The sequence below is a fragment of the Pocillopora damicornis genome, chromosome 7 (assembly GCF_964200805.1).
Source record: "Pocillopora damicornis chromosome 7, jaPocDami1.2, whole genome shotgun sequence".
Taxonomy (NCBI): domain Eukaryota; kingdom Metazoa; phylum Cnidaria; class Anthozoa; order Scleractinia; family Pocilloporidae; genus Pocillopora; species Pocillopora damicornis.
Window position 1 is genome coordinate 19,012,631 of NC_142676.1, and position 27,196 is coordinate 19,039,826.

General features: G+C 39.9%; 3 protein-coding genes across 3 annotated transcripts; all 3 read right to left on the reverse strand.

Moving 5' to 3' along the window:
- Positions 1-973: 973 nt before the first annotated feature.
- Positions 974-9,024, reverse strand: LOC113674178 (uncharacterized). The gene is made up of 4 exons (XM_089213680.1): positions 8,631-9,024; positions 7,138-7,649; positions 4,042-4,354; positions 974-1,735 (listed from the first exon to the last, which is right to left on the reverse strand). Exons 1-4 carry the CDS (start codon positions 8,884-8,886, stop codon positions 1,116-1,118), a joined length of 1,701 nt encoding a protein of 566 aa, XP_089069806.1. The 5' UTR covers positions 8,887-9,024; the 3' UTR covers positions 974-1,115.
- A 4,638-nt stretch (positions 9,025-13,662) lies between these two features.
- On the reverse strand, positions 13,663-16,822 carry LOC149043030 (spondin-2-like). Its single transcript, XM_089211955.1, has 2 exons — positions 16,402-16,822; positions 13,663-15,226 (listed from the first exon to the last, which is right to left on the reverse strand). Exons 1-2 carry the CDS (start codon positions 16,658-16,660, stop codon positions 15,084-15,086), a joined length of 402 nt encoding a protein of 133 aa, XP_089068081.1. The 5' UTR covers positions 16,661-16,822; the 3' UTR covers positions 13,663-15,083.
- A 1,319-nt stretch (positions 16,823-18,141) lies between these two features.
- On the reverse strand, positions 18,142-25,109 carry LOC113674177 (uncharacterized). The gene is made up of 7 exons (XM_089211954.1): positions 24,861-25,109; positions 23,196-23,879; positions 22,349-22,523; positions 21,211-21,314; positions 20,730-20,811; positions 19,438-19,583; positions 18,142-18,819 (listed from the first exon to the last, which is right to left on the reverse strand). Exons 1-7 carry the CDS (start codon positions 24,966-24,968, stop codon positions 18,532-18,534), a joined length of 1,587 nt encoding a protein of 528 aa, XP_089068080.1. The 5' UTR covers positions 24,969-25,109; the 3' UTR covers positions 18,142-18,531.
- Between the last annotated feature and the right edge of the window lie 2,087 nt (positions 25,110-27,196).

Genomic DNA, 27,196 nt, shown 5'->3' on the forward strand with positions numbered 1-27,196 from the left:
AATCCGTGCGTATGTCAGAAATGTCACTAGACCTAAACTACGCCAGATGAGGGCGAATAAATATGAGAAGATAAATGAATTAATGCCTGATATCAAAATGTCATCAGCTAATGCTTTTGTTTTGTTTTGTTAAGAACCTCAACTTCGTCTCGATCCATAACAACACAAACACACACAAAGACTCAGCCAATCTCCGGCTATTTTGACCTCACAATTCAGACAATAACGCATTTATTGGTCTAGTGATTCCGCTGATGATTAATGACTAAAAACAAAACAACCCCGACGGCGGTAAAAAAAATAACACTGACTGTAGTAATGACACCAGGAAACATTTCTTTGTAGCCTTAGTGTAATACTAGTCAGTTATTTGTTATTTACACATCTGTTGGTAATTCGAAAAAATAATGAGGGGGATAAGTTTATAAAGAAACCGTAGTGATGTTTCGCTCTGACGAAGGGCTTGCGCTCGGAAAATCAGTTTAAGAAACTCTTTACAGTGGCCAATTTACATTCAGTTATCAACTCAGTTGATAAAACCAAATTGTGGCTCGTAACGTAGATGGCTGCCTTCACACGAAAATTCTGACGTCACTTCCCCTGCAGGGAAGGTTTTAGGAAACTGTTATATTCTAATACCAAAATTGAGAAAGGGGTGGGGAAGGTGGGGGGGGAGAACCGCTGTTCAAGATTACTTCGACTCTAAGACGATATTCTAGCATCTCTCTCATTAGACTGTAAAAAAAAAAAAAAAACTCTCCGAAATATTTATCATACCAGGTTTATGTCAGTTCATGCAAGATTCGTTATTGATAGTTTAAATGATAAATGGGTTGTGCGTGCTTGAAAAATCTGTGAAAATTTTCACTTAAATGTGGTGACAAGCATGGAGGAAGATCGAAGGGGAGTGAAACTTGCAACGTTTTCCAAAAGAAACCACAGTTGAAACTCTTTACAGCTGACCAGCCCCAACTTTTTACAGTGAATGGAATCTGCGACTCAAGAAAATGAATCGCATTTGTTTATTCGTTTTCTATTCAGCTCTCTAGGAAATAGGCCAAAAACCCCACTCCACTAAGATGCGAAAAAAAAAACTTATTATTATTAAAGCTAAATTATTTGGCACCCAAAAACAAAAATGCCAGAATGGAAGCAACAATAATGATCATAAGCGAATTAACACAATCCTTGCCGGCCGAGTTCTCCTTCTCGGTCGAGTTCTCCTTCTCGGTCGAGTTCTCCTTCTCGGTCGAGTTCTCCTTCCCGGTCGAGTTCTCCTTCCCGGTCGAGTTCTCCTTCCCGGAGTTGTCCGTCTCCACTTGAAGCATGAATCGAAACTCCCCCAGGCTTTTAATGGGATTATTGGCCTTAAAAGCACCCTCAATGGTGTTATTGATTCGGAAGATTGGCACAGGTGGCACTGTTGGTTGATTGCCAAAAAACGTAGGCTCGCTATCAGTGCCTGAATCATACGGTGGTAACATGGTGACGTCCCAGGTCTTTCGCCATTGGCCATTGTCACAGAGATCATGGCTGTCAATTCCTATGAACCAATCGGGGGATGGAGCGAGCATACTGATCAGAGACACCCTTGAAAAGTTGGAGGTAACATTGACTTGAATATTGGTCAGTTCATCCACTGCACCAAGCCCAGGTCCCGCGGGCAGAATGAGCTGCAAGGCTTTTCCCCCAGAGATTTGAGACTCTATTTCGCCTTTAAGAGTTCCAGTTTGACCTATGAAAAACGTCACAATATTTCAAATCTTTTTTGATCATCATCGAATATCTTCTTCATTCACTTTATGGTGTTGTGAAGCTCCTAAATATTGAACCAGCCAACAGGCGTTAATTCCAAGGGTATTTTTCTTCAGTTAAGGTGCCATTACTTTCCTGTGACATTTCACCACCAGTTTAAGAGAGAAAAATCAACTCCCCCTCACTCTCTCTTGCCATGATTCTCTCCTGACACAGGCATAATGGTCAAGTCATGACAGAGAGGTCACACTCGCAGTTCTGATTAACATCACCAGAAAGCAAGAAGTAAAATTGATTTAGTGCTCCGGTGATTATAGAGATGCGCGCGCTCTGATTGGTCGAGAATTGCGCCATATCTCGCTATAATCATCTCGCGCGAGACGATTACAGCTGGGCCGCTAAATTTCAAAATGGCTGCTTTGCGTTTTGTCAATGGTACACAAAGAGTGATGAACGCCATGGAAGAATATTCAACTCTAAAGAGCACAAAAGGTGCTATTCAGTTTGGGGTAACACTTTTCAAAAGAAAGATATGAAGTTTTTGCTGATTTAATCGAGAAGACTGTTAAATTCTAATGGAAACTGGCTGCTTATCTCGATACGAGTAATCGTAACAATTTTAACGGAATGGTTTCAAAAACAAAACGATTTTTAAAACAGAATTTGAAAGCAACTGAACAATTTTACTAAAACAATTATCTGCCTTAGACTCTGAGTATGTATATGTTATTTGCCGGCTAGGAGGTCAGTTTAGTGAAAACTAAACATATATATATATATATATATATATATATATATATATATATATATATATATATTTAACAAATAGATTCCAAGTTGCCGTGCGTCTGTTCAGTAATAGATCTCAGATGACGTCAAAATGTGGTAAGAACAAAAAAGTGGCACACGAGGCGCAGCCGAGTGTATCACTGATGTTCTTACCACATTTTGACGTCCTCTGTGATCTATTACTAAACAGACGCACGGCAACTTGGAATCTATTTGTTTCATACAATAAAGAATTTGAAAAAGTTTTAATGATGACGTCTTCTATACTTCTATCCTCCAATAGATCATAAGTGAGAACCAATCAAAACGCGTGCATAACTGGGCTTATTATATAAATATATATATTTTTTTTAGAGGGCTCGGCCTTGAAAATGCTGTCCTCGGCCTACGGCCTCGGGCAGCATTTTCAGCATTTGATCGTTTGTTTGCTGCAATGGCGTGTGAAAATCTGGTCTTTCCTCCACAAAAACTAAATTCGAATGATACACTCCAACGAGACACAAGGGGGTTTAATGCGGCCTTTTCTCATTGAATTCCTTCAGTTTCTGTTGTACAATTTATGGTACAAATGTCCAAATTGAACGGACTTGAAAAGACTCACCGAGAGCGTATATTTGTTGTAGAATTGAAATTAAAACTTTGCTCGCCCTTTCACTACGAAAAAATTGTTTGAGAAAATTCAGATATTAAATGAATGAAAGTTCCATCGATTAGTTCAACTGTAACCAAATACCTCACGTTTTAACTTTCTAGGTACCTTTTGTGAACGATCAAAATTAATTGCAAAAGGTTTTTAGGCCGCTTGTCAACCAACGTAATGACACCGTTGCTTGTACAAATTAATTCTGAAACCAATATTTAGTGACCGACGTCCTTGCTTAAAAATACTGCCCAGCCGGAAAAACGAGATATATTTATGAAAAATGGCAACGAAAGTAGGGATGTACTCGGCGACTCACGAAAGCGTTACCTTTGCCCTTGGGCAGAGATAGGAAAATACGGACCGCGTAAAGGTCCAATCAGATTGCAGGATTCGTTACCGTGCCCTCTAAAAAAAAAATAATGCCGAATAATACCCTCGAATTCGTCTCGGAGATTATTAAAAAATATTCACTAAGCCTGACGCGGATAATCGTCAAATATTCTGTTATGCCCTTGACGTCATGATTTGTGAAATTCCTTTCCCAATTTTTTTAGACGATCGAGATCTTTGACAAAGTAATTATTTCTATGAATGCCTTTACAGAAGAGAAGCTTACGACTGACCAAAGCTAAAACGTAGAGAAAAAAAATCCGCATCGTTCAAACGAAAGAAGTAAGATCATACAAAATTTCGTTGAACGAACAACATTTGCATTCTTTGGTCGGCCGATCACGGAAGTCGAAGCGTTTTAAAATTTGGTCGCCAACAAGTTTTATTTTGTTGTTTAATTTGTGGAAAAAGGGATTTTTGTACAATGGCTAAAAAACAACCAATTTAAAAGTTCATTTTCTAACCTGTTTCAGCGACCAACTTAACGCCAGAAGAAGCTTTCTGTCCTCTTCGCCACATGATGTAGTCCGCACTGTGAGAGCAACCTATTAAAGGAGAAAAGTGTGCACTGCTTGGAAGGGCTGTATTCGGATGATTTGCTAGGGTCCAAGTAGCTTTCCACGATAAAGTGTATGTGGCTGTCCCAGGACATTTAACTGCAGTTGACGAAACTACAATAACGCTAAGAACAGCCAAGAGAGTGCCTATGTGTTGTGCCATCTTCGCAAGAGTGACTTTCGCAGTTGACGCCGAGGACCGTTTATAACTTGCTTCAATTTAAAATTATCATCTTAGCCTGACTCCGGTTTTATTTTAAAAGGATGATTAAATTTGAAGAGCACCAGTGACTCAGCAAATCATAACTTAGAAATGCGTGACATTAAGTGGGAAATATATTTGCTTTAGAAACATTTCCTTTGTTTTCATTTTCAAATTTTCCCACCGTCAGTCTTTGTTTCACGAGCCAATCGTAATAATTTCGTCATGGGAACTGGCGTGTTTGTAATCATAACAACTCGCAGCCGGCTCACGAATGAATTGTTTGTAATCTGACAAGAAGTTCCTTTGACGTATCTGACAAAAACGTTTTTTTATTTTATTATTTTTTTTTTACTTGTTAATTTGACGTCAAAGATACAATTTGGGACATTAAAATCAGCCTCCGTCCGAAAGCTATGATTATAACGCTTTATGAATGGTAAATAGTCTCTCCAAGAAGTAAGGTTTTCGCAAAATATTGAACATACTTTGAAATCTCCGGCTTTCTTGAGTTTGAACATTTCTTTCAGTCTCAAAGAAAACACGCTTTTTCCTGTTAGAATTCGTGAATTTCAAACGAACGCGTGGGTGTTCACCACAAGCTGGTGAAAAATCCCAACGTCAGAAAAAAAAAACAAAACAAAACAAAGCAAAACAAAACAAAACAAAACAAACCCAGAACAACCAACGCAATAAAATATTCACCAGGGCCTTTTTAGGGAATAAATTAAAGCTGACATAGACACGCGCACACAAAAATACGTGACAAGATCTATACCAAGAGATGATTAACTGTTTATAATCTCTTGTCTATACAGAATATAACCAGTAATGTTTCCATATACTGTCGGGCAAGCTTGAATCTTTTTTATAATTTTATAGATATGAACTTACATTTATTTTATTACATTCTATGTCTTTACGATTCCACGGTCAGATTGCATTCATTATTGCTTTTTGTGTTTGAAATGTGACGGTAAAAGTAGAAGCTTGCCGGGATAAAACTAATATCTTACAATACTAATATGAATTATATTCATAACAGAGAATATGTGGTCAGTGAAGTGAAGCGAATCCCGTGTTATAGACGTCTACCCGAAGGGACAAGATTGGCCCATCTTGCGTGCTTTTATCCCGCTTTCCTTTTGGAACAATGTCGAAAAAGGAGTTCCAATAGAAATTCGAAATGACTTTGTCAAATAAAAAACGAGCACATTCCATCGCAGTTGGTTTTCCTTTCCAGCGCCCGAAAATCAACAAGTCATTCTTGAGCGCAATCTTTTCGCTAAACGACAGATCCTTTGTTGACCAAGCTTGTTCGGTCAGGATGGCTGGACATTAGCCTTGCTCCTTTTTTTTTCCTATTTCTTTTTGCGCTCTTAACCCTTTCACTCCCAAGATCTAATTAGTAATTCTCCTTACTCATATCTGCCATACAATTCTTATGATGTCAGTTCAGTGAATTTGGTATTGGATCAACTAATAATCCTATGATTGATATTCTTCTCTATTCTCATCACCCGCCTGCTTGATATTGTATTGATATTGTAAGGAGAAATTCTGTCTTGGTCACTTGTGGGAGTGAAAGGGTTAAGAACGTCAACTTCGTCTCGATCCATAACAACACAAACACACACAAAGACTCAGCCAATCTCCGGCTATTTTGACCTCACACTTTAGACAATAACGCATTTACTGGTCTAGTGATTCCGCTGATGATTAATGACTAAAAACAAAACAACCCCGACGGCGGTAAAAAAAATGACACTGACTGTAGTAATGACACCAGGAAACATTTCTTTGTAGCCTTAGTGTAATACTAGTCTACTTATTTGTTATTTACACATCTGTTGGTAATTCGAAAAAATAATGAGGGGGATAAGTTTATATAGAAACCGTGGTGATATTTCGCTCTAACGAAGGGCTTGCGCTCGGAAAATCAGCTTAAGAAACTCTTTACAGTGGCCAATTTACATTCAGTTATCAACTCAGTTGATAAAACCAAATTATGGCTCGTAACGTAGATGGCTGCCTTCACACGAAAATTCCAACGTCACTTCCCCTGCGGGGAAGGTTTTAGGAAATTGTTATATTCTAATACCAAAATTGAGAAAGGGGTGGGGGAGGTGGGGGGTAGAACCGTTGTTCAAGATCACTTTGACTCTAAGAAGATATTCTAGCATCTCCCTCATTAAACTGTAAAAAAAAAACAAAGCAAAAAAAACCCTCCGAAATATTTATAATACTCTAAGAAGATATTCTAGAATCTCCCTAATCTTTGACTCTAAGAAGATATTCTAGCATCTCCCTCATTAAACTGTAAAAAAAAAAAAACAAAGCAAAAAAAACTCTCCGAAATATTTATAATACTCTAAGAAGATATTCTAGCATCTCCCTAATTAAACTGTAAAAAAAAAAAAAAAAAAACTCTCCGAAATATTTATCATACCAGGTTTATGTCAGTTCACGCAAGATTCGTTATTGATAGTTTTAATGATAAATGGGTTGTGCGTGCTTGAAAAATCTTTGAAAATTTTTACTTAAATGCGGTGACAAGCGTGGAGGAAGATTGAAGGGGAGTGAAACTTGCAACGTTTTCCAAAAGAAACCACAGTTACTGAATCAAGTAAAACTTTTCACAGCTGACCAGCCCCAACTTTTCACAGTGAATGGAATCTGCGACTCAAGAAAATGAATCGCATTTGTTTATTTGTTTTCTATTCAGCTCTCTAGGAAAAAGGCCAAAAACTCCACTCCACTAAGAAGCGGAAAAAAAAAAACTTAAATTATTTGGCACCCTAAAACAAAAATGCCAGAATGGAAGCAACAATAACGATCATAAGCGAATTAACACAATCCTTGCCGGCCGAGTTCTCGTTCCCAGAGTTGTCCGTCTCCACTTGAAGCATGAATCGAAACTCCCCCAGGCTTTTGATGGATTCATTGGCCTTAAAAACACCATTCATGGTGTGATTGATTCGGAAGATTGGCATAGGTGGCACTGTTGGTTGATCGCCAATAAACGTAGGCTCGCTATCAGTGCCTGAATCATACGGTGGTAACATGGTGACGTCCCAGGTCTTTCGCCATTGGCCATTGTCACAGAGATCATGGCTGTCAATTCCTATGAACCAATCGGGGGATGGAGCGAGCATACTGATCAGAGACACCCTTGAAAAGTTGGAGGTAACCTTGACTGGAATACCGGTCCTTTCCTCTACTGCACCAAGGCCATACCCAGGCAGAATGAGCTGCCACACCTTTCCCGCAGACTTCTGAGCTTCTATTTCGGCTTTGAGTATTCCAGTTTGACCTTAAAACAAATAAAAACATCAAAGATAAATGATTCGCTGAGATGTATTAATTCACATATGTCTATCAAAACAAAAAATCGTTTCTCAAGTTTCACACCATGGATGTATTTCTATGTTTACTACTTGTGAATATACACGACCTATTTTTAAAAAAAAATGCTCAAAACAATACAAAACAAAAACATATACGATTAATTTAACACACAAAAAAATGCTCATAACATGCGAGTTGCGAAGCAATTATTTTTACGAGTCCGTAATAGCGAGGAAAAATAGAAGATATGTATGGTGGCCGAGGGCTGCCACTCAGAATTTTAGTTTTTCTAAGATTGAATAGTAAAAAAAAAGAAATCAATACTGAAAGTAAAATGGAACGTGACTGCAAAAGAAAGGAAAAAGAAAGATTGAAAGTAAAATAAAGTAGAAATCAAATTTAAAGGCAAAATTCATTTCAAAATAAAACTGAAATCCATGGGCAATTCACGTCTATGAGTGGCAGCCCTCGGCCACCATGTAAATCCTTAATTGCCCAAGCTTGTTTGGCAAGATGGCTGGATATTAGCCTCGTTCCTTCTTGCGTATTTATGGACCTCGACGCGAAAAAAAAAGAATTTGGTCAATATCCAACCATCTTGACCCACACTTTGTCTATAACACGTAGACGAAACGGTCGATAACATTTTCATGTACGTCGGGATTTCTTTCACTTGGAAAGTGAATCTTATAATTGCTTCGGCTAAATGAACTTATTCAAAATACTTCTGTTTGCATTATAGGAGCTCAGAGTTTAGGGAAAACAAATGCGAACTGTCGAAATGTCGATCGTATGTCTTTTTTTAACTTTTATGTTCGCCACCATTGTTAGGACAAGCAAAGAAAATTGTCTTGGTAAGTCTTTCAAAAAAAGTTTTGGCTCAATATTCGAATAAGATGATCCGTAAAAACCTGAAAAACGACTGCAACAAAGTTCGTTTTCTTACCTAGTTCTGCCACTGATTTAACACCAGCAGAAGCATTCATTCCTCTCCGCCACATTATGTAATCAGATCCATGAGTACAACCGATTAGATTCGAGAAATGTGCACCGCTTGGAAGCGGTGTATTCGGATGATTATCACGAGTCCATGAGGCCTTCCATGTCAAAGTATAGTTAGCGTTTCCGGGACATTTTGCAGCCATCGAAGAGGCCACCAACACGTTTACAAAGGCTGCGAATATGCTCACACGTTTAGCCATTTTGAAACGAGCTTCCTTTGCAAGTTCGAAGTGGCTTTGCACTTGAGAAGGAGAAAAGCAATAATGACCGCTACAAGCTGATGTCTTCTTATAGAGCTGGGTTCGGATGACTCGGCGAATTCGAAATTGCGTGTGTGCGTGACTGCGGCGTCATAACAGGTCCCTCAGGGGTATTGTTATTCAAATTTGTTCCCCTCTACAAATCAACTTTTATAATTTACACAAAGGGGTCTGACGTATTTAGTACTCAAAATATAATAACAACGACATTGTTGCTACAAAGGAAGTCAGTCTTAAATCAGCTAGCAAAAAAAGAAATCCTTTGGTAGTAGTTCTTTCGTTTCACGGAGTTTGTAACATTAACATAAAATTGTCCTTACAAACTCTCCCCTGAAGATTGCCTCTCTACAAAAGTGTTTGTTATTCATATTTCCCAACCTCCATTAATGTCGTATTTGCTATTGTTTCTTCAGCAGGTAGATTTCTCGAGAGCCATGACTGATGGTGGAGTAATACTGACAATGTCGCATATCGGAAATTCCTGCGTTTCTACTTTCGCCGTCAAAAGTACAAAATTAGTCATGACAGAAAGGCGCTGCATCGGTTAAGTTGTATTATCAACTGAGTTGATAACGTAAATTGGCCACCGAAAAGAGTTTAAAAGGTGACGTTTAGAGTGTTAGCCCTTCGTCGGAACAACGAACCTGATAAGGGGCTAACGCACGAAACAACAGCTTTTTAACTCTTAACGAAGCTGACGAGGGGGTAACGTTCGAAACGTCAGCTTTTAAACTCCTTACGGTAGCTAATTTACGTTATCAATTCAGTCGATAATACTAAATTACCCTGTTATACTCTCCCACCGACGCAGCACCACAGATTCTTCGGCGGTTTTTCTAAATACAACAACAGCAAGAAATGGGTTACCAACAGCACCTGATTTACATGTATGAAGGTATAATTACTTTATTTGCAATGGAATGTTTTAAGAATAACTGACGATACCTCTACTATGCTCAAGCTTCCTTTTCCGCAGGGCCAATACGGCTCTCTGGCTTAATTGCTGTTCCCATATCGAGAACCGCCTCTGGGAAAACGGATAATCATGCAAATATTTTTCTTTCAGTATTTTCAAGAAAAATGGAATGGATAAGAGGTACCACAGCCCTTTTTAGTATAGCAATGGGACTAAGGATGTACGTGTAATTAACTGAGCTCTATCTGTCGAGATGGTTATATATGGGCGGCCGTCACCACCAAAAATACAAGGATGTCAAATAGATCAGCAAATACATAGATGGCTTAAGGATCAGTTGCAGGATAGCATAGCTAATAAAGGAATGGCATGGCCAAATTATAGACAGTCTAGTTTTCCTTAGTGAAACAGAACACCCTAAACATGAATAGTTTAGCCAAATGAGAAACGGTCTAGTAGCCCATGTTGAGTTGGAACATGAGATTGTGAAATGGACTAGCTCAATTACGAATAGCTTAGCACTCATTTGCAATACAGTACTCAAACGGTGTAGCGTTGCGTTAAACGGTTCAGGGTAACGTCGAGTAGTACAGCCTACGCACAAACGGTGTAGCGTTGCGTCAAATGGCTCAGCGTAATGTAGAATGGTACAGCGTACACACATATGGTGTAGCGCTGCGGGAAATGGCTCAGCGTAATGTCGAATGGTACAGCGTACATAAAAACAGTGTAACGTTGTGTGAAATGGCTCAGGGTAATGTCGAATGGTACAGCGTACATACAAACAGTGTAGCGTTGCGTGAAATGGCTTAGCGTAATGTCGAATGGTGCAGCGTACATACAAACAGTGTAGCGTTGCGTGAAATGGCTTAGCGTAATGTCGAATGGTGCAGCGTACATACAAACAGTGTAGCGTTGCGTGAAGTGGCTTAGCATAATGTCGAATGGTACAGCGTACACACAAATGGTGTAGCGTTGCGTGAAATGGCTCAGCGTAATGTAGAATGGTACAGCGTAGACACAAATAGTGTAGCGTTAGGTCGAATAGCTTTGCAAAACATCAGACGCTCTATCTGAACATTAAATTGCTTAGTATTACTTGAAATATTTCGATGTTGTGGCGAATCGTCGTGGCGTGACGTGAAGGCTATGCCACTCCTTTATTAGCTATGCTATCCTGCAACTGATCCTTAAGCCATCTGTGTATTAGCTGATCTATACGACATCCTTGTATTTTTGGTGGTGACGGCCGCCAAGGCATCTCGCCGAAACCACCAAAAATACAAACCGCAAATGGAACAGCGATCTGCTGGGGGCATGACGTCATCGAATGTGAAGACTGACACGAAACCATTACATGGCGTAGCCGCTGGGGTGTCTACAAAACGAAGACCGAAGACCGAAGACCGAAAAACGAAGACCGAAAAACGAAGACCGAAAAACGAAGACCCTAATTTTTTTGCCCGAATAAGGCACGGACAGTTAAAAAACTAACCCAAAGCGTTCCTCAGCACCAACCGATGTGAAATTAACAGGGGTCTTCGTTTTGTAGAAAAGCCCCCCTCAATCTACAAGACGAAGACCGAAGACCGAAGACCGAAGACCGAAGACCGAAAAACGAAGACCGAAAAACGAAGACCCTAATTTTTTTGCCCGAATAAGGCACGGACAGTTAAAAAACTAACCCAAAGCGTTCCTCAGCACCAACCGATGTGAAATTAACAGGGGTCTTCGTTTTGTAGAAAAGCCCCCCTAAATCTACAAAACGAAGACCGAAGACCGAAGACCGAAGACCGAAGACCGAAGACCGAAAAACGAAGACCGAAAAACGAAGACCCTAATTTTTTTGCCCGAATAAGGCACGGACAGTTAAAAAACTAACCCAAAGCGTTCCTCAGCACAAACCGATGTGAAATTAATGTGACGCCAATTGACGCGAAATAACTGCGGCTTTTGTTTTCCGTTTAAAAAGAACCGTGTGGATCTAAAAAGTAAAGACCGTTGCTAAAACTGTTTGCGAGTAAACAAATAATTTAAAGCACTAAGGAAGACCGGGAGCGTTATTTGTTCTTATTTGGGTCATAATTGAATGTCTTCATTTGAAAAACTCTTTTTAGTTGGAACTCTTGTTGCTCTCACTTGACTTGTAAATTTCTCACTTTTTAGTCCGGAACCCGAAAAAAGGTAATTTACATTTTACCGGAAGTACAAACTTTCAGAGCAATTAACTGACACAAGCCAAACATTTCTGGAGAATAAAAAAACACAAATGAAACAATTTTTAAAATTTCTAAACAGACAAATACCTTTTCTCTGCAAGCTATTGACGTCAACTTTAGTGCCAACACGTACAACGGAACTTTTTGCCGGCTGATTGCACTCTACAGACATAAAGCTCATGAAATCTAGCCGCTTTTCACCAACCATAAATGATTGACAGTTCTCGCCTTTTTGCGTTTTGCATTTTGGCAAAAGCCTGACTTACCGCTGGCCTGATTATTTCGCTCTTCTTTGGTTGAATTGCGGTCATATCAAAATCTACAAAACGAAGACCGAAGACCGAAGACCCTAATTTTTTTGCCCGAATAAGGCACGGACAGTTAAAAAAACTAACCCAAAGCGTTCCTCAGCACCAACCGATGTGAAATTAACAGGGGTCTTCGTTTTGTAGACACCCCAGCGGCTACGCCATATAATGGTTTCGTGTCAGTCTTCACATTCGATGACGTCATGCCCCCAGCAGATCGCTGTTCCATTTGCGGTTTGTATTTTTGGTGGTTTCGGCGAGATGCCTTGGCGGCCGTCACCACCAAAAATACAAGGATGTCGTATAGATCAGCTAATACACAGATGGCTTAAGGATCAGTTGCAGGATAGCATAGCTAATAAAGGAGTGGCATAGCCTTCACGTCACGCCACGACGATTCGCCACAACATCGAAATATTTCAAGTAATACTAAGCAATTTAATGTTCAGATAGAGCGTCTGATGTTTTGCAAAGCTATTCGACCTAACGCTACACTATTTGTGTCTACGCTGTACCATTCTACATTACGCTGAGCCATTTCACGCAACGCTACACCATTTGTGTGTACGCTGTACCATTCGACATTATGCTAAGCCACTTCACGCAACGCTACACTGTTTGTATGTACGCTGCACCATTCGACATTACGCTAAGCCATTTCACGCAACGCTACACTGTTTGTATGTACGCTGCACCATTCGACATTACGCTAAGCCATTTCACGCAACGCTACACTGTTTGTATGTACGCTGTACCATTCGACATTACCCTGAGCCATTTCACACAACGTTACACTGTTTTTATGTACGCTGTACCATTCGACATTACGCTGAGCCATTTCCCGCAGCGCTACACCATATGTGTGTACGCTGTACCATTCTACATTACGCTGAGCCATTTGACGCAACGCTACACCGTTTGTGCGTAGGCTGTACTACTCGACGTTACCCTGAACCGTTTAACGCAACGCTACACCGTTTGAGTACTGTATTGCAAATGAGTGCTAAGCTATTCGTAATTGAGCTAGTCCATTTCACAATCTCATGTTCCAACTCAACATGGGCTACTAGACCGTTTCTCATTTGGCTAAACTATTCATGTTTAGGGTGTTCTGTTTCACTAAGGAAAACTAGACTGTCTATAATTTGGCCATGCCATTCCTTTATTAGCTATGCTATCCTGCAACTGATCCTTAAGCCATCTATGTATTTGCTGATCTATTTGACATCCTTGTATTTTTGGTGGTGACGGCCGCCCATAGTTATAGATTGGCCAAATAATTACATTTTAATTAACCTAGACTAAGTAGATGTAAATAAACAAGGAAACCATGTATAACATTTATCATATGGTATAGATCACAACTAAAAATTTCATTGAGCGGAACAAGGCGAGTGATCCCACTCGGGGTAGTCAATCAGACTCGCTTCCTCTAAGCTGCTCTCAAAGCCCACCACATCAATAAGTTTTACTGATAAAAGTGCGCTCAACTCGGGCAATCAAAGACGACTCTTCTGTTGCTCTTGCTTTCTGAGCAGACGTCGAAGTATTTTTCCACTGGCTGACTTTGGTATTTTTTCTACAAACTCCACCCCACCCCGGAGTTTCTTCTCTGGCGGAACTTTACTGGCCACAAATTGCTTCAGTTCTTCCGACGTTATGTCTCCACGGCGAACCACGAACGCTTTCGGAAGCTCACCCGACACAAGATCGGGAATGCCGATGACTGCCACATCGTTCACGTTTGGGTGGGAAAGTAATAATGCTTCGAGCTCCGCCGGAGGAACCTAAAAGACAAACTGCAAGGCTCACTGTTAGCAACACGAGACACAGCCGTCAAACGTCTACGCTTCTGCAAATGTTGTTATGATTAGGTGGCGTGCTTTCAGGCTAACAGTACCAAGTTGTCTCACAATATCAAGAGTCAACAACCACACGAGCCAGTAAGTCATAAGTTATAACCGTTGTTCAAGATTACATGGCCTCTAAGATGAGATTCTAACATCTCCCTCTTAAACTGTAGATAGTTTTAATGGTAAATGTGAAGTGTGTGCTTGGAAGATTTGTGAAAATTTCACTTTAATGCGGTGACAAGCATGGAGGAAGATTGAAGGGCAAAACTTGCAACGTTCTCCAAAAGGAACCATAGTTACTGAATCAAGTAAAACTTTTCACAGCTGACCGGCCCTAATTTTTCACAGTAAAGGGAATCTGCGACCCAGGAAAATAAATCGCATATGTTTATTCTTCTTCTATTCAGCTCTCAAGGAAAAAGGTCAAAAACTCCACCCCACTAAGACGCGGAAAAAAACTTAAATAATTTGATACCCCAAAAAAAAAATGCCAGAATGGACGCAACAGTAACGATCACAAGCAAATTAAACGGTCCTTGCTGGCCGAGTTCTCCATCTCCACTTGAAGCTTGAATCGAAACTTCCCCAGGCTTTTGATGGATTCATTGGTCTTAAAAACACCATTCATGGTGTTATTGATTCGGAAGATTGGCATAGGTGGCACTGTTTGTTGATCGCGGCCAATAAACTGAGACCCGCTATCAGTGCCTGAATCATACGGTAGTAACGTAATGACGTGCCAGGCCTCTCGCCATCGGCCATTTTCACAGAGATCATGGCTGTCAACTCTTACGAACCAATTCAATCGGGGGATGGAGCGAGCATGCTGATTAGAGACACCTTAGAGTGAATGACCGTAACCTTGACTTGAATTACGGGTTTTTTCATCTACTGCACCAAGCCCATACCTCGGCAGAATGAGCTGCCAGACCTTTCCAGCAGACTTCTGAGCCTCTATTTCGGTTTCGAGTGCTCCAGTTTGACCTTAAAACAGGTAAAAAAAGTCAAAGATAAATGAATCACCGATATATATTGATTGACATATGCCCATCAAAACAAAAAAACGTTTGTCTCGAGTTTCACACCATGGACCCATTTCTATGTTCACTACTTGTGAATATAAACAACCAATTAAAAAAAATGCTCAAAACAACACAAAACAAAAACAAGAAAATACACGATCAATTTAACGCACAAAAACAATGCTCATAACGTGCGCGTTGCGTAGCCATTATTTTTCCGAGTCCGTAGTGGCGAGGAAAAATAGAAGATATGTGCAGTGTTCCCTAGTATTATACGGTAAACCATCGAATAAGGCCATTACTCCTTGTCTATTATTTCAATTTTAAGTAATTTGGTTTTTAGTTTTTTTAAGTGAGTACCTGAAGGTTTCATCTGACCATTCATCGAACGCAGAAGGCGAAAACATCACATACGAAGCCATTTTTAGAGATATCATGGCTAACCAAAATCTCAGGCGGAAGTTTTTCTAATAAGAAGTGAGGCGTAAAAAACGGACCAAAACAAAATTTGGATCGCTCAGAGCACCAATTTTTCAGCTCCACTTTCCGTCCATACATGTTTTTTCCCTGTTCTACAGTTTAATACTGCGGTCTATTTTGCGCGTTCCAGTGCCCTAATGTGGTAAAATGGTGTAATCGCATGGCATAACCAACAAGTATTAAGTGGTTTTCTACCGCAAAATAGCGAGGTATGCATCTGCCACTTTCACCGACAGTCATAAATCCTTTATTGGCCAGCCTCAGTAAATCCATTATTGGCCAGCCTAAATCCTTTATTGGCCAACCTTGTCTAACGCATGTAGACGAAGCGGTTGATAACATTTTCATGTAGTACGCCGTGTTGTCTTTCATTAGGAAAGTGAATCTCGAAATTGCTTCGGCTAAATACATTTATTCAAAATACTTCTTTTCGCACTATTAGAGCTCAGAGTTTAAGGAAAACAAATGCAAACTGTCGAAATGTCGATCGTATGTCTAGCATAACAAATTTGTTTACTTTTGTTCGCTACTATTGTTAGGACAAGGAAAGGAAATTGTCTTGGTAGGTCTTTCAAAAAAAACGTTTTGGTTCAATATTCGAATAAGATGATCCTTAAAAAAACTAAAAAACGACTACAACAAAGTTCGTTTTCTTACCTTGTTCTGCCACTAATTTAACACCTGCAGAAGCATTCATTCCTCTCCGCCACATTATGTAATCAGATCCATGAGTACAACCGATTAGATTCGAGAAATTTGCACCGCTTGGGAGTGGTGTATTCGAATGATTATCACGAGTCCACGAGGCCTTCCATGTCAAAGCATAAGTTGGGTTTCCAGGACATTTTTTTGCAGCTATCGAAGAGGCCACCAACACGTTTACAAAGGCTGCGAATATGCTCACACATTTATCCATTTTGAAACGATCTTCCTTTCCAAGTTCGAAGTGACTTCGTAAAAAGAAGAAAATTAACGACTGTTACAAGCTGATGCGTTAGTAAAGAGTTAGGTTCAGATGACTTGGTGAATTCGAAATTGAGTGTGTGCGTGACAACAGTGTCGTAAACAAGTCCCTCAGGGGTAATGTTATTCGTAATTGTTCCTCTCCACAAATCTTCTTTAAGAATTTATACAAAAGGGTCTGACGTATTTAGTACTCAAAATATAATAACAACAACATTGTTGCTACTAGGGAAAGTAGTCGTTGATCAGCTCGCAAAAAAAGTTAAAAAATAATCATATGGTTGTACGTAGTTTGTGACATGAAAATATAATTGACCTTACTAATTGCGCTCTGAAGATTGAAAAGCGTTTGTTATTCATATTTCCCAACCGCCATTAATGTTGTATTTGCTTTTGTTTCTTCAGCAGATAGATTTCTTGAGAGCTATAACTGATGATGAAGTAATACCGAGAATGTCGCGTACCGGAGATTCCTGCGTTTCTACTTTCGCTGTCAAAAAGTACAAAATTAGTCATGACTGAAAGGTGCTGCATCGGTTAAATTGTATTATCAACGGAGATGATAACGTAAATTGGCCGCCGTAAAGAGTTTAAAAGGTGACGTTTCGAGCGTTAGCCCTTCGTCGGAGCAAAGAAGCTGATAAGGGGCTAACGCTCGAAATATCAGCTTTTTAACTGTTAACGAAGCTGACGAGGGGCTAACGCTCGAAATATCAGCTTTTTAACTGTTAACGAAGCTGACGAGGGGCTAACGCTTGAAACTTCAGCTTTTTAACTCTTTATGGTGGCTAATTTACGTTATCAACTCAGTGGATAATGTGAAATTACCCTGTTATACTCTCCCACAGACGCAGCGTGACGTATGATCGGACCCCTCCTTCGCCACCCTCCAATAGGGCTCTCTGGCCCAATTACCACTCCCATATTGAGAATCGCCTCTGAGAAAACGGATAATCATGCAAATATTTCTCTTTATTCGCAAGAAAAATGAAATAGCAATGGGACAAAGGATATACGTGTGATACACCTTCATCACGCAGCGCCAACTTGGATCGCGTGGCGCACCAAATCCAGGCTGGACGGGCATTCTGTCGGCATGTTTCCAATAGACACTGTGGCTGAGGGAGTTGTGGCTTCCGTCGCGTAGTCGAAATCTCTTAAATATATTCGATATTTTGATTCACCTTTCGTCGAGAAATGGCTTGAGAAAGATGGAAAGGTCCCAAAAAAAGTCAGAACTTGTGGTTACAGCCTTTTTTGCGAAGGCTATATCTTTGATACCGAAGGTAAGTTTTAGTCTTGACGAGTTGTTGTTGGTGATGACTCGAGTCTAGGTGAAAGTGGAAATTGTACTCAAACAGTTCTTTCAAGCGCTGATGAAAATAGCAATTTTTATATCGGTGCTATATAAGTATTATTATAATCTTCTTCTTCTTTAAAGTTCAAGAAGTTTAATTTTATTATTATTATTATTATTATTATTATTATTATTATTATTATTATTATAACAGTTGTGTGATTCACGCCATTCATACTATTTTAAGGATCTTATATTGTTCTTCTCAGAGCTCCATCGGTCGAGATGGTTATAGATTTGCCAAATAATTACATTTTTATTAACCTAGACGAAGTGGACGTAAATAAACAAGGAAATCATGTATAACATTAATCATATGGTATAGATCACAACTAAAAATTTCATTGAGCGGAACAAGGCGGGTAATCCCGCTCGGGGTTGTCAACCAGATTCACTTCTCCTGGCCTGCTCTCGGAGCCCACCACATCAATAAGTTTTACTGATAAAAGTGCGCTCAACTCGGGCAATCAAAGACGACTCTTCTGTTGCTCTTGCTTTCTGAGAAGACGTCGAAGTATTTTTCCACTGGCTGACTTTGGTATTTTTTCTACAAACTCCACCCCACCCCGGAGTTTCTTCTCTGGCGGAACTTTACTGGCCACAAATTGCTTCAGTTCTTCCGACGTTACGTCTCCACGTCGAACCACGAACGCTTTCGGAAGCTCACCCGACACAAGATCGGGAATGCCGATGACTGCCACATCGCTCACGTTTGGGTGGGAAAGTAATAATGCTTCGAGCTCCGCCGGAGGAACCTAAAGACAAATTGCAAGGCTCACTGTTAGCCACATAAAACACAGCGGTCAAACGTCTGCGCTTGTGCAAATGTTGTATTGACGAGTCAGGCTGGCAGAACCAAGTTGTCTTACAATATCAAGAGTTCTAAACTACCACATGGGCCAGTAAGTTACAGGATATAACCTTTGGTAAAGCGACCCAAAAAAGAGGGGTAAATCAACAGGATACCCGTACTTTAAAAGGCTTTGTGTTCAATAAGTCTCTAGTTTTCCATTGCCCTAGTTTTTTTTCCTCTTGCAGATTTCTATGAGCGTTTAAATCCTATTTCGCTGACTCTGCGAGACAGCTTCGGTAGTTTTTTCTCATTTTTTCATTTGAAATTAGACGCGGAAGACCAGAATAGATCCCTTCGCGCATGCCCAACGTTTGACCGCTGTGTTACGATATGGTATCTTTATCGACAACACCGCTGACAAAGACGTACAGAAGACCAAAAGGAAATACTAGCATCCGGGGGCGGAGATAGTTTGCAAAGGCCAGTGAGAGAATATTCATTCGATTTCAGTTATCGATCATCAGCTATTAACTCAGATACGTTTAAGAATTCTGCACGGAAGAACGGTTTCACATATTACCTGGAATCCTTTGTATTTAATGAGTTCCTTGAGTCTATCAACAATAAAGAAATAGTCATCTTCGTCATAATGTCCAATGTCTCCTGTGTGAAGCCAGCCATCCGCGTCAATTGTCCTCGCGGTAGCCTCTGGGTTGTTCAAATAACCTAAAGAGATTTTAAATACGTCATCATCGGTCTCGATAAAAGCCGGTTGCCGGTGGTCTTAAGCCGCCTATAAGATCTCCGCCTGTCGACGTTTGTTTGGCAGGCGTGTGTAGCGTTTTCCTTTAAGAGACATTTCGTGTTGCTTATTTGTTCCCGGGCTAAGGTTTGCTACGAATTATAGTTAGTCGGTTTTTGTATCATGACGTGCTTACATCTGGATTAATAAGAAAGTATTTGTTGTGTTATCTGCGGTTATCCGTCGTTTAACCCTTTGATCCCTAAGAGTGACGAACATCTAATTTCTCCTTAAAATATCTCGCCAAAATCACAGGTTAAGCTCACGAGAATATAGGAAATGATGACTAAGGAGAATACGCATACTAATGTTAGGGTGTAAAGGACTAATCGACCATCACCTCGAGCAGGATCTCGTATTTGGATTTTGCCTTACAGCCCCTTTTCCGGGCACATCTGCCTCTTAACACCATCGGCAGCCGCTCATGGAAAAAGCTTTTTGAAACCTCTACATCACTCATTTCTATTGGCAAAAGCAATGGCCGCTTTGCGCAAGAAAAAAAGTTTTCTGTTTAACTTGTGGAAAGAAGCCTCGCACACAGTCCCATCCACAGACTTAGGCTAAGTCTGAGTCTATCGCAGTTCTTTGCGGGTGAAAAGATCTGAGTTATCATGGTCCATTTACCTTCAGAAATGCTGACATAACGAAAAAAAAAAAAAAAAGGTTTTGCACGCTTCTGCCAGTGCTTCTGGCTTTACTAGTGGGGTTGTTGTAGTTGCCGCACAGTCCCCTCCTCTAGCTGCTACAAATTTCCTTGTAAATTGGTTATGAGACTTTGGTGTTAGATCAAAAGAACAACTTCAACCTGATAAGTTTGAGTATGCTCATTACCAGTTTGCTGGATAATGTGTGGATATTTCAGGGAGAAATTAAACGTTAATCACTTCTAGAAACTAAAGGGTTATTTACCCAGAAACCTCTGCAAGCGTAAACATCTGGTTTTCAGATGCAGAGGGAACTGATAAGGCGTAAGCCAGGTATTCTCAGTTTTAATTTAACAAAAGGTTGTCGAGGTTTCTACCAAAATAATTTTCTCAATGGAAAAGTCTAGGTGTAAATAGCTTCGATACCTTTCATAACAATTGGTCCTTTGATACATATCTCTCCGTCCTGGTTTGGTCCTAGAATCTTGCCACTTCCAGTATCAATAACCTAAGGAATTAAAACCATACTAAATACTATGATCAAATAAAAAAGTGGATAGCGTTGAGGACGCTCTGTGATTGGCTACTCAAACTCCAAAACTCCTTTGCTACTCAGGTCTGAGAAACGTGCACGGGATTTGCGCCCGATGATATTGTAATCGTTGTAAGAATAGATGAGCTAAAATCAACTTTTGGTACCATATTATCTCACTGTTTTAGTATACACTAAGGCAACTATTCCCTTCAGTGTTGGTGACTAGCGGTGGATATTTACCTCGCCGCTTCGTGGCTCGATAAAAATCCACCACTTACCACCCCGCTTCGGTAAATAGTTGTTAATTAGCCAAAAGTTATTAAAAACATCTAATCATGTTATTCAAGTTATTCTAGGCCAATCGGCACACACCTTACATTCCAGATTTGGAAGCAGACGCCCTATGGAGCCAACCTTATGTTTTTCTCTGGACCCAAAGCCATGAGATGAACAAGTCAGTTCAGTCATTCCATAACCTACCAAAGAGAGCGATGAGAAAATGGGGCGAGGCAAATCTTACAATTACAATAATTTACAAGAAACTGATCTCCATATGATGAACAGTAATTATCTAGGGGTTTGTTGATTTGAACGCGGTAAATCGTTTGAAAACTGGAACCGAGGATTTAGGGAGACTCAGGTAGCCGAGGAAAGGCTACCTTATTATATTTAATTTCGCGATTTTGGCGTGACGGTATTTCGCGTGACTTTCAATAAGCAAATATGAAAAAGGGCATTAAATTTCGCAATTCAAGTGGTCTAACCTTCATGTCATTTTGCAAAATGTGTTACCTTTTGACGACTGCACGAATCTAGCGATTCAAATGATGAAGAGAATAGCTAGATTCTCTACTCCATATGCGAAATCTTTGTAAATTGACGTCATTTCACGACGGAAGATACAAGAGAGAACTTATCAATAAGGCCACTAAAAAATTTGTGTATTTGTCCCTACGTATCCTGTGTGTGTTGTTGTTATTACGCGTCGATCACTTTTTTTCAGTTGTTATTTAGTGAGGAATACGACGGATTCTCGACTGACAAAACTCCGCAGAAGATGGACTGAAAAGGAAGAACTTTTGAAGTTAACCCTGCTAGCCGGACATCAGACAAACAACTACAACCCATAATTCCTTATGACACGATGTCGTGTCCTCCAGTGACACGACATGGTTTCATTCACTGCGTAAAGGCTTTAAGGTAACAATCGCGTTGATTTCCTTAGAGTTTTCTTCGCAACGCGGAATGAAAAGGTAAATAATGCCTTCTAATCCTTCATTTCTTTATTCAAAAGGAATTGACTTTGAAGAATGGATCAAATCACTTTTTTCCTTTGATTTGAATTTTCTATAAGGGATGCAATTTCGCGTGTTTAAATTGCGCGATAATTCTTTTTCGCGGGTCTATAATTACGCAATTTTTTACAATCACGTAAAACGTGAAATACAGGCACTCTCGTCGCTTCAAAGCGCGATCAAAGTGAGGAAAATTAAAACAAAGAAGTGCTGACCTTGACGAACTAATGGCGCACTTGGTATCCTCTTGGCAGCATTAATTTCCAGGTCTCCACCTAGAGGCGCAGCCCCAGAAGATATGACCCGCAGACTTGATAAGTCATATTTGTCTACCATGGGATGTTTGGATAAAAATAGCACCAACGGAGGAACAAGAGGAGCAATTGCCACCTAAAAAAAAGAAAAATTCAAAATATACCATTTAACCCTTAAGAGTGACTAGCCTATAATTTCTCCTTATAATATCAAACATTAAGGTCACAAGAATATTAGAAATAATCGTCAACTAAAGAAATTCTTGATTGTTACGCAAATTCTCCTCGTCAGCACTTTGGGAAAAGTGAAACTTTAGCAAGTGCCTTCATAAAGGGACGTTGACACGAGCGTTTAAAATTCAACCGCGGAAAGGAAACCAAAACTTCATTTGAATAAAGGGGGTATGTTTCTAAAGAAACTGTGGTGCAGCGTCGGTGGTAGAGTATAACTGGGTAATATTGAGAGTTACTGACAAATATCGTATACAAGGACGAACCGTGGAACAGACATGGAGCGGCTTATAAGATCACTTGCTCCGACTGCCACGCCTCCTACATCGGGGTGACTGGCAGAAACCTCACAACAGGATTGACTGAACACAAGCAAGCGACAATGAAAGGTGATGTCAACAACCACTTTGCTAACCATCATTGACTAACGAACCACACTTTTGAGTGGTACTCTACGCAATGCCTAACCTACAGCACTAACTACTGATTATTAAATAAATAAATAAATAAATAAATAAATAAAAAACTCAATAAGATGAACTCAAGTGTTATTAAGTAGAGTGAGTCAGATACGAACCTTGTAGTCTTGAATGGTGCGAAGAAATATTTCTGGGTCAAATCTTGTAAGGATGACCACCTTGTCACCAGAATAGAGGGCCAGACCCATGGCAATAGTAAGGCCGTACGTGTGAAAAAAAGGCAGCACATTTAACCATGTCCTTATTACCGGCGAAGGACCATCTCTAGTCAGCAAACATAATTGCGCTACCTGGTTGTAATGCGTGATGACCACACCCTTAGAAATACCAGTCGTACCGCTTGAAAAAGGCAAAGAAACTGGATCCTCTTTTGGGTTGATTTTCACGTTGCTAGGGAAAGCTGTCCCATCGTCTAATAGAAGAGACGCAATCGATTCACAACCTTGCGACTTGCCAATAACTATAACAGAGCGGAGTTCTTTCAACACGCCGGCTCTGAAAGCCCTCTCTGCAAGAGAAGGCATGGTAATGAGGTATTTTGCCCTGGAGCTGGTCAGCTGACGAGCGAGGTCCTGGGGAGAGTACTGTGGATTGATGGTAGTGTTGACACCACCGAGCCGCGCCACGCCATGGAAAATGATTGGATATTCAATCACATTTGGAAGATAAATGGCCATCACATCGCCTTTCTGAAATCCTCTTCTGGCCAAAGCAGAACTAAATCGATGAGTCAAGTCTTTGATTTCATTGTACGAGAGCGATCTTCCGGACTCTCCGTCAACCTGAAAGAGGAGAAACAAAAACCTTATCAGAAGAAGGAAAAGAGTTTAGCGGGTTGTTATCAAAGAAAAGAAAAGAAAAAAAAAGAGCTTTGACTCATGGTGGGTGACGTTACCACACCCTTGTCCCCAGCGCTTCTCTGTTACCTGAAAACGAGACAAACCATGACCTGCACCCTAGTCTACATGGGTTGTCCAAATTTGAGTAGAGAGAGGAGAGAAGGGTGAGCGGAGGCGGGGGGGGGGGGGGGAGGATAACCCTTTTGCTGCCTAGAACTCATACCTCAGTCTGTCTAAAAGTCTCTAAAACTTTCAAAAATAGTGGATTCGATAGGAATTGGACCTACTTAAGGAAAATTATCATTTGAGGGAAACAACAGAATACTTCCTTAGCTAGCAACAAAGAAAATCTTTGACCGTGAGGTCATCCCCCCTTTTTTTCCGTTTAGCGTCAAATGCGTTTGGTGATATTGAGTCGGTCGGTTGGATTGAATAAAAAAAAAATTTAAAAAAAACCCAAAAAAAGAATTACAAGGCTCTAAATAGGAGGCCCGGTACCCCAGCATCATTGCTGTGGAGCTGTGGAAACAACAAAACAAGACATGCACCCAAAATAAATATGGCAGAAACGTTAGTTGATGTTACTGTTGAAAAATTAAGACTACGTAGGAAAAAGGATCCTTGAGCCTGTATATCAAACATGTAAGTCTACGTTCAAGATAACGAATGACTCCAGACTGGGATCTGTGCAAATGTACCGTATAGTAAAATCGACAAATATTTGTAGCGAAATCCTAGTCATCCTCTTCCCATGGTTAGTGAGGATGTTATGTCGCAATACTTGATCACAAGCGCGCTGTACTCTGCAACGTACTTGTTCACCGGATTTTTACTGACTTGCGAGCGAAAATCTACTTTTGGAATATGAAATCACGAAAATCGATAACTTAGAAATGTAATTATTCATCAAAGGAAGAATCTTACAATTGCTGTCCTGTCTCCGTAATTGCCAAACTTTGAGAGAACGAAGTCCGGCCATGATATATTATCAGGAATCTGCAGGTCTGGATACTTGCTTCTCAATACCGGCATCCTTGTTCTGATCCTCTTTTCTAACCTGTAGGCTATGAATAGTTTCCTTTGAAGTATGAGAAAAAAGACTCGTTAACAGTGATACGACCTCGACTGCAAGCTCGTGATCACGAGGAATCAACACAAGTTATGTCATAAGGTGTCGTCTTGTCTGTCACGCAAGACGCAAATGTAACGCATGCTTAATTGTTCTTTCGAATGCACAAAGGTGAGCGAATTAAAACAATTTATAAGAAGGAACGATGATCCCCAAAACAGGAAAGGGAATACTGAAAATTTAAAAGCTATACAGCCACTAGTATTGGAAAAAAATAGCATTGAAATTGTATGACTGGGGATATAGCAAATGTTTCGTTTAATAAATAGGCGTTGCCTCGTGTTGACAGATTTATTCGATGACAAGAATCGTGATTGACATTAATTCAATAGATTGATTTAAAAGCGTTAGATTATTATGTTTTAAGTCAGTTTTTCAGCAGAATCGAAGTGAGAAAGAAGTTATTTTGTTATCGTTTTTCTGTCTCTAAATCCGCTTACCTGGAGAATCTGCTAACCCGTAAAGTGAGGCTGTTGTAACGACCCGCCACAGAAGTAAGTTTATATTGAAGTTTTTGAATTTAGTTACAAGATAAAGACTTGATTTGCGTTTGTTCTAATTGCGAATTATAAATGTATTTCTTTTAGATCGAATAATTATTAAAGCTTGGCTTAATATTATACGGTTTGTGGTGGTCATTTGATCTAACCAGTTCCGAGTAAGGAAACAGCAAAGATCTGAGCCGTAAAAAGTTCAGATATATCATTCCATTTCCTCGGATTTTCTCGGCTGAAATAGCTCGTTTCCTGGTGAAACTTTTTATAATTACACATATCAAACTTATCCCATAGAAAACTGAACATTTGCTTAAATTGGTCCCAAGCCACCGTATTACTCACCTGACATGCGCAGAGTAATTAAATATGTAAAGAGCGCCAATGTTAAAAATGGCGGCCAACAGAGTGAAGCGGGAGCATAAGACTCCGAAGAGATTTATTGACGAATTCGTAGAAGCTAAGACCAAGCAATGCAAGAAAATAAAAACTACGGATAAGAATATTTATCCTGTAGAGATAATATAGGTCGACAAAGCGAGAAAACATGGCAAAATTCATTTCAAAGGGTACTGCGAGAAATTTGACGAATGGAGGCCTTGCGATGAACATAATTTGCCCGTAATGCGATTGGAACCGATGTCAAAACCAATCGATGATTCCTTCAGCGATCGCCAGCAAACTTTTTATGAACGCGTTTACAGGGAGATCAACCGAAAGTTGTGCTCCGGGCGCAGAGAGGATCCAGAAGTTCGTATTGAAATTCAAGTCGATGACGATGTTTTCTATAAAAGTCTTGGGAGGATTTCATCCAAAAAATATCAGAGGAATAAACTAATATATGAAATTCTTTCAAATGAAACTCTGGATTGTTATATCGGCACAAAGTGGAATGAGCGGATCATGAATGAAAACGGCGATTTTGCTTATGTTGTACCAGGGACTGTGAGATTTTGGTTGACAAAAAGAAACCCCATAGTGGAATTTGAATTAATTGGCGATAAATACGTGAGATCTGAAATCGAAGACGGGCATCGAGTCGTTTTTACATGTGTCCGTGGAGATGGCAACAGATGTGGATACAAAAATATGGTCCATCATTAATATATTTGATTTAGCACATGTTTATTGATTTTGATAGTTGATGTCAAAGAATTATTTTACTTGCATGTGAATTGCCTTCATAAAATGTAAACATGTGGTTATAAATGACCCATATATTTCGGTCTGTGATTCTGTTGTAATCAATGCAGTAACATTTTTGAAAAAGACTCCTTGAATACTGTATACAAGAAACATTTCACAGGCATAGCAAATTATTCTACACAACGTCTACTAACAGTTTTTGGGTAATACACTCCTTTAATACATTGATATATTATATCATTACTGATTGATTAAATCACATCTTGGCTTCCATTTACCATCTATTTTAACAAGATGTGCACAGAAAGTGGGAGCATCGCATTTGCTGCATTTTGCAGTACATGTTTTGATGGTATGGCCAGAAGTTGAACAGTTTCCACAGTTGTAGCTTTCCTTCACCCTTTCCAAACCAGCAGCTTCCAAAAGCTGTATTCTGTGTTTTTTCAAGAAAAGTTGCTTTAGAGCAGAAACCCCTCTATGATTAGATGATC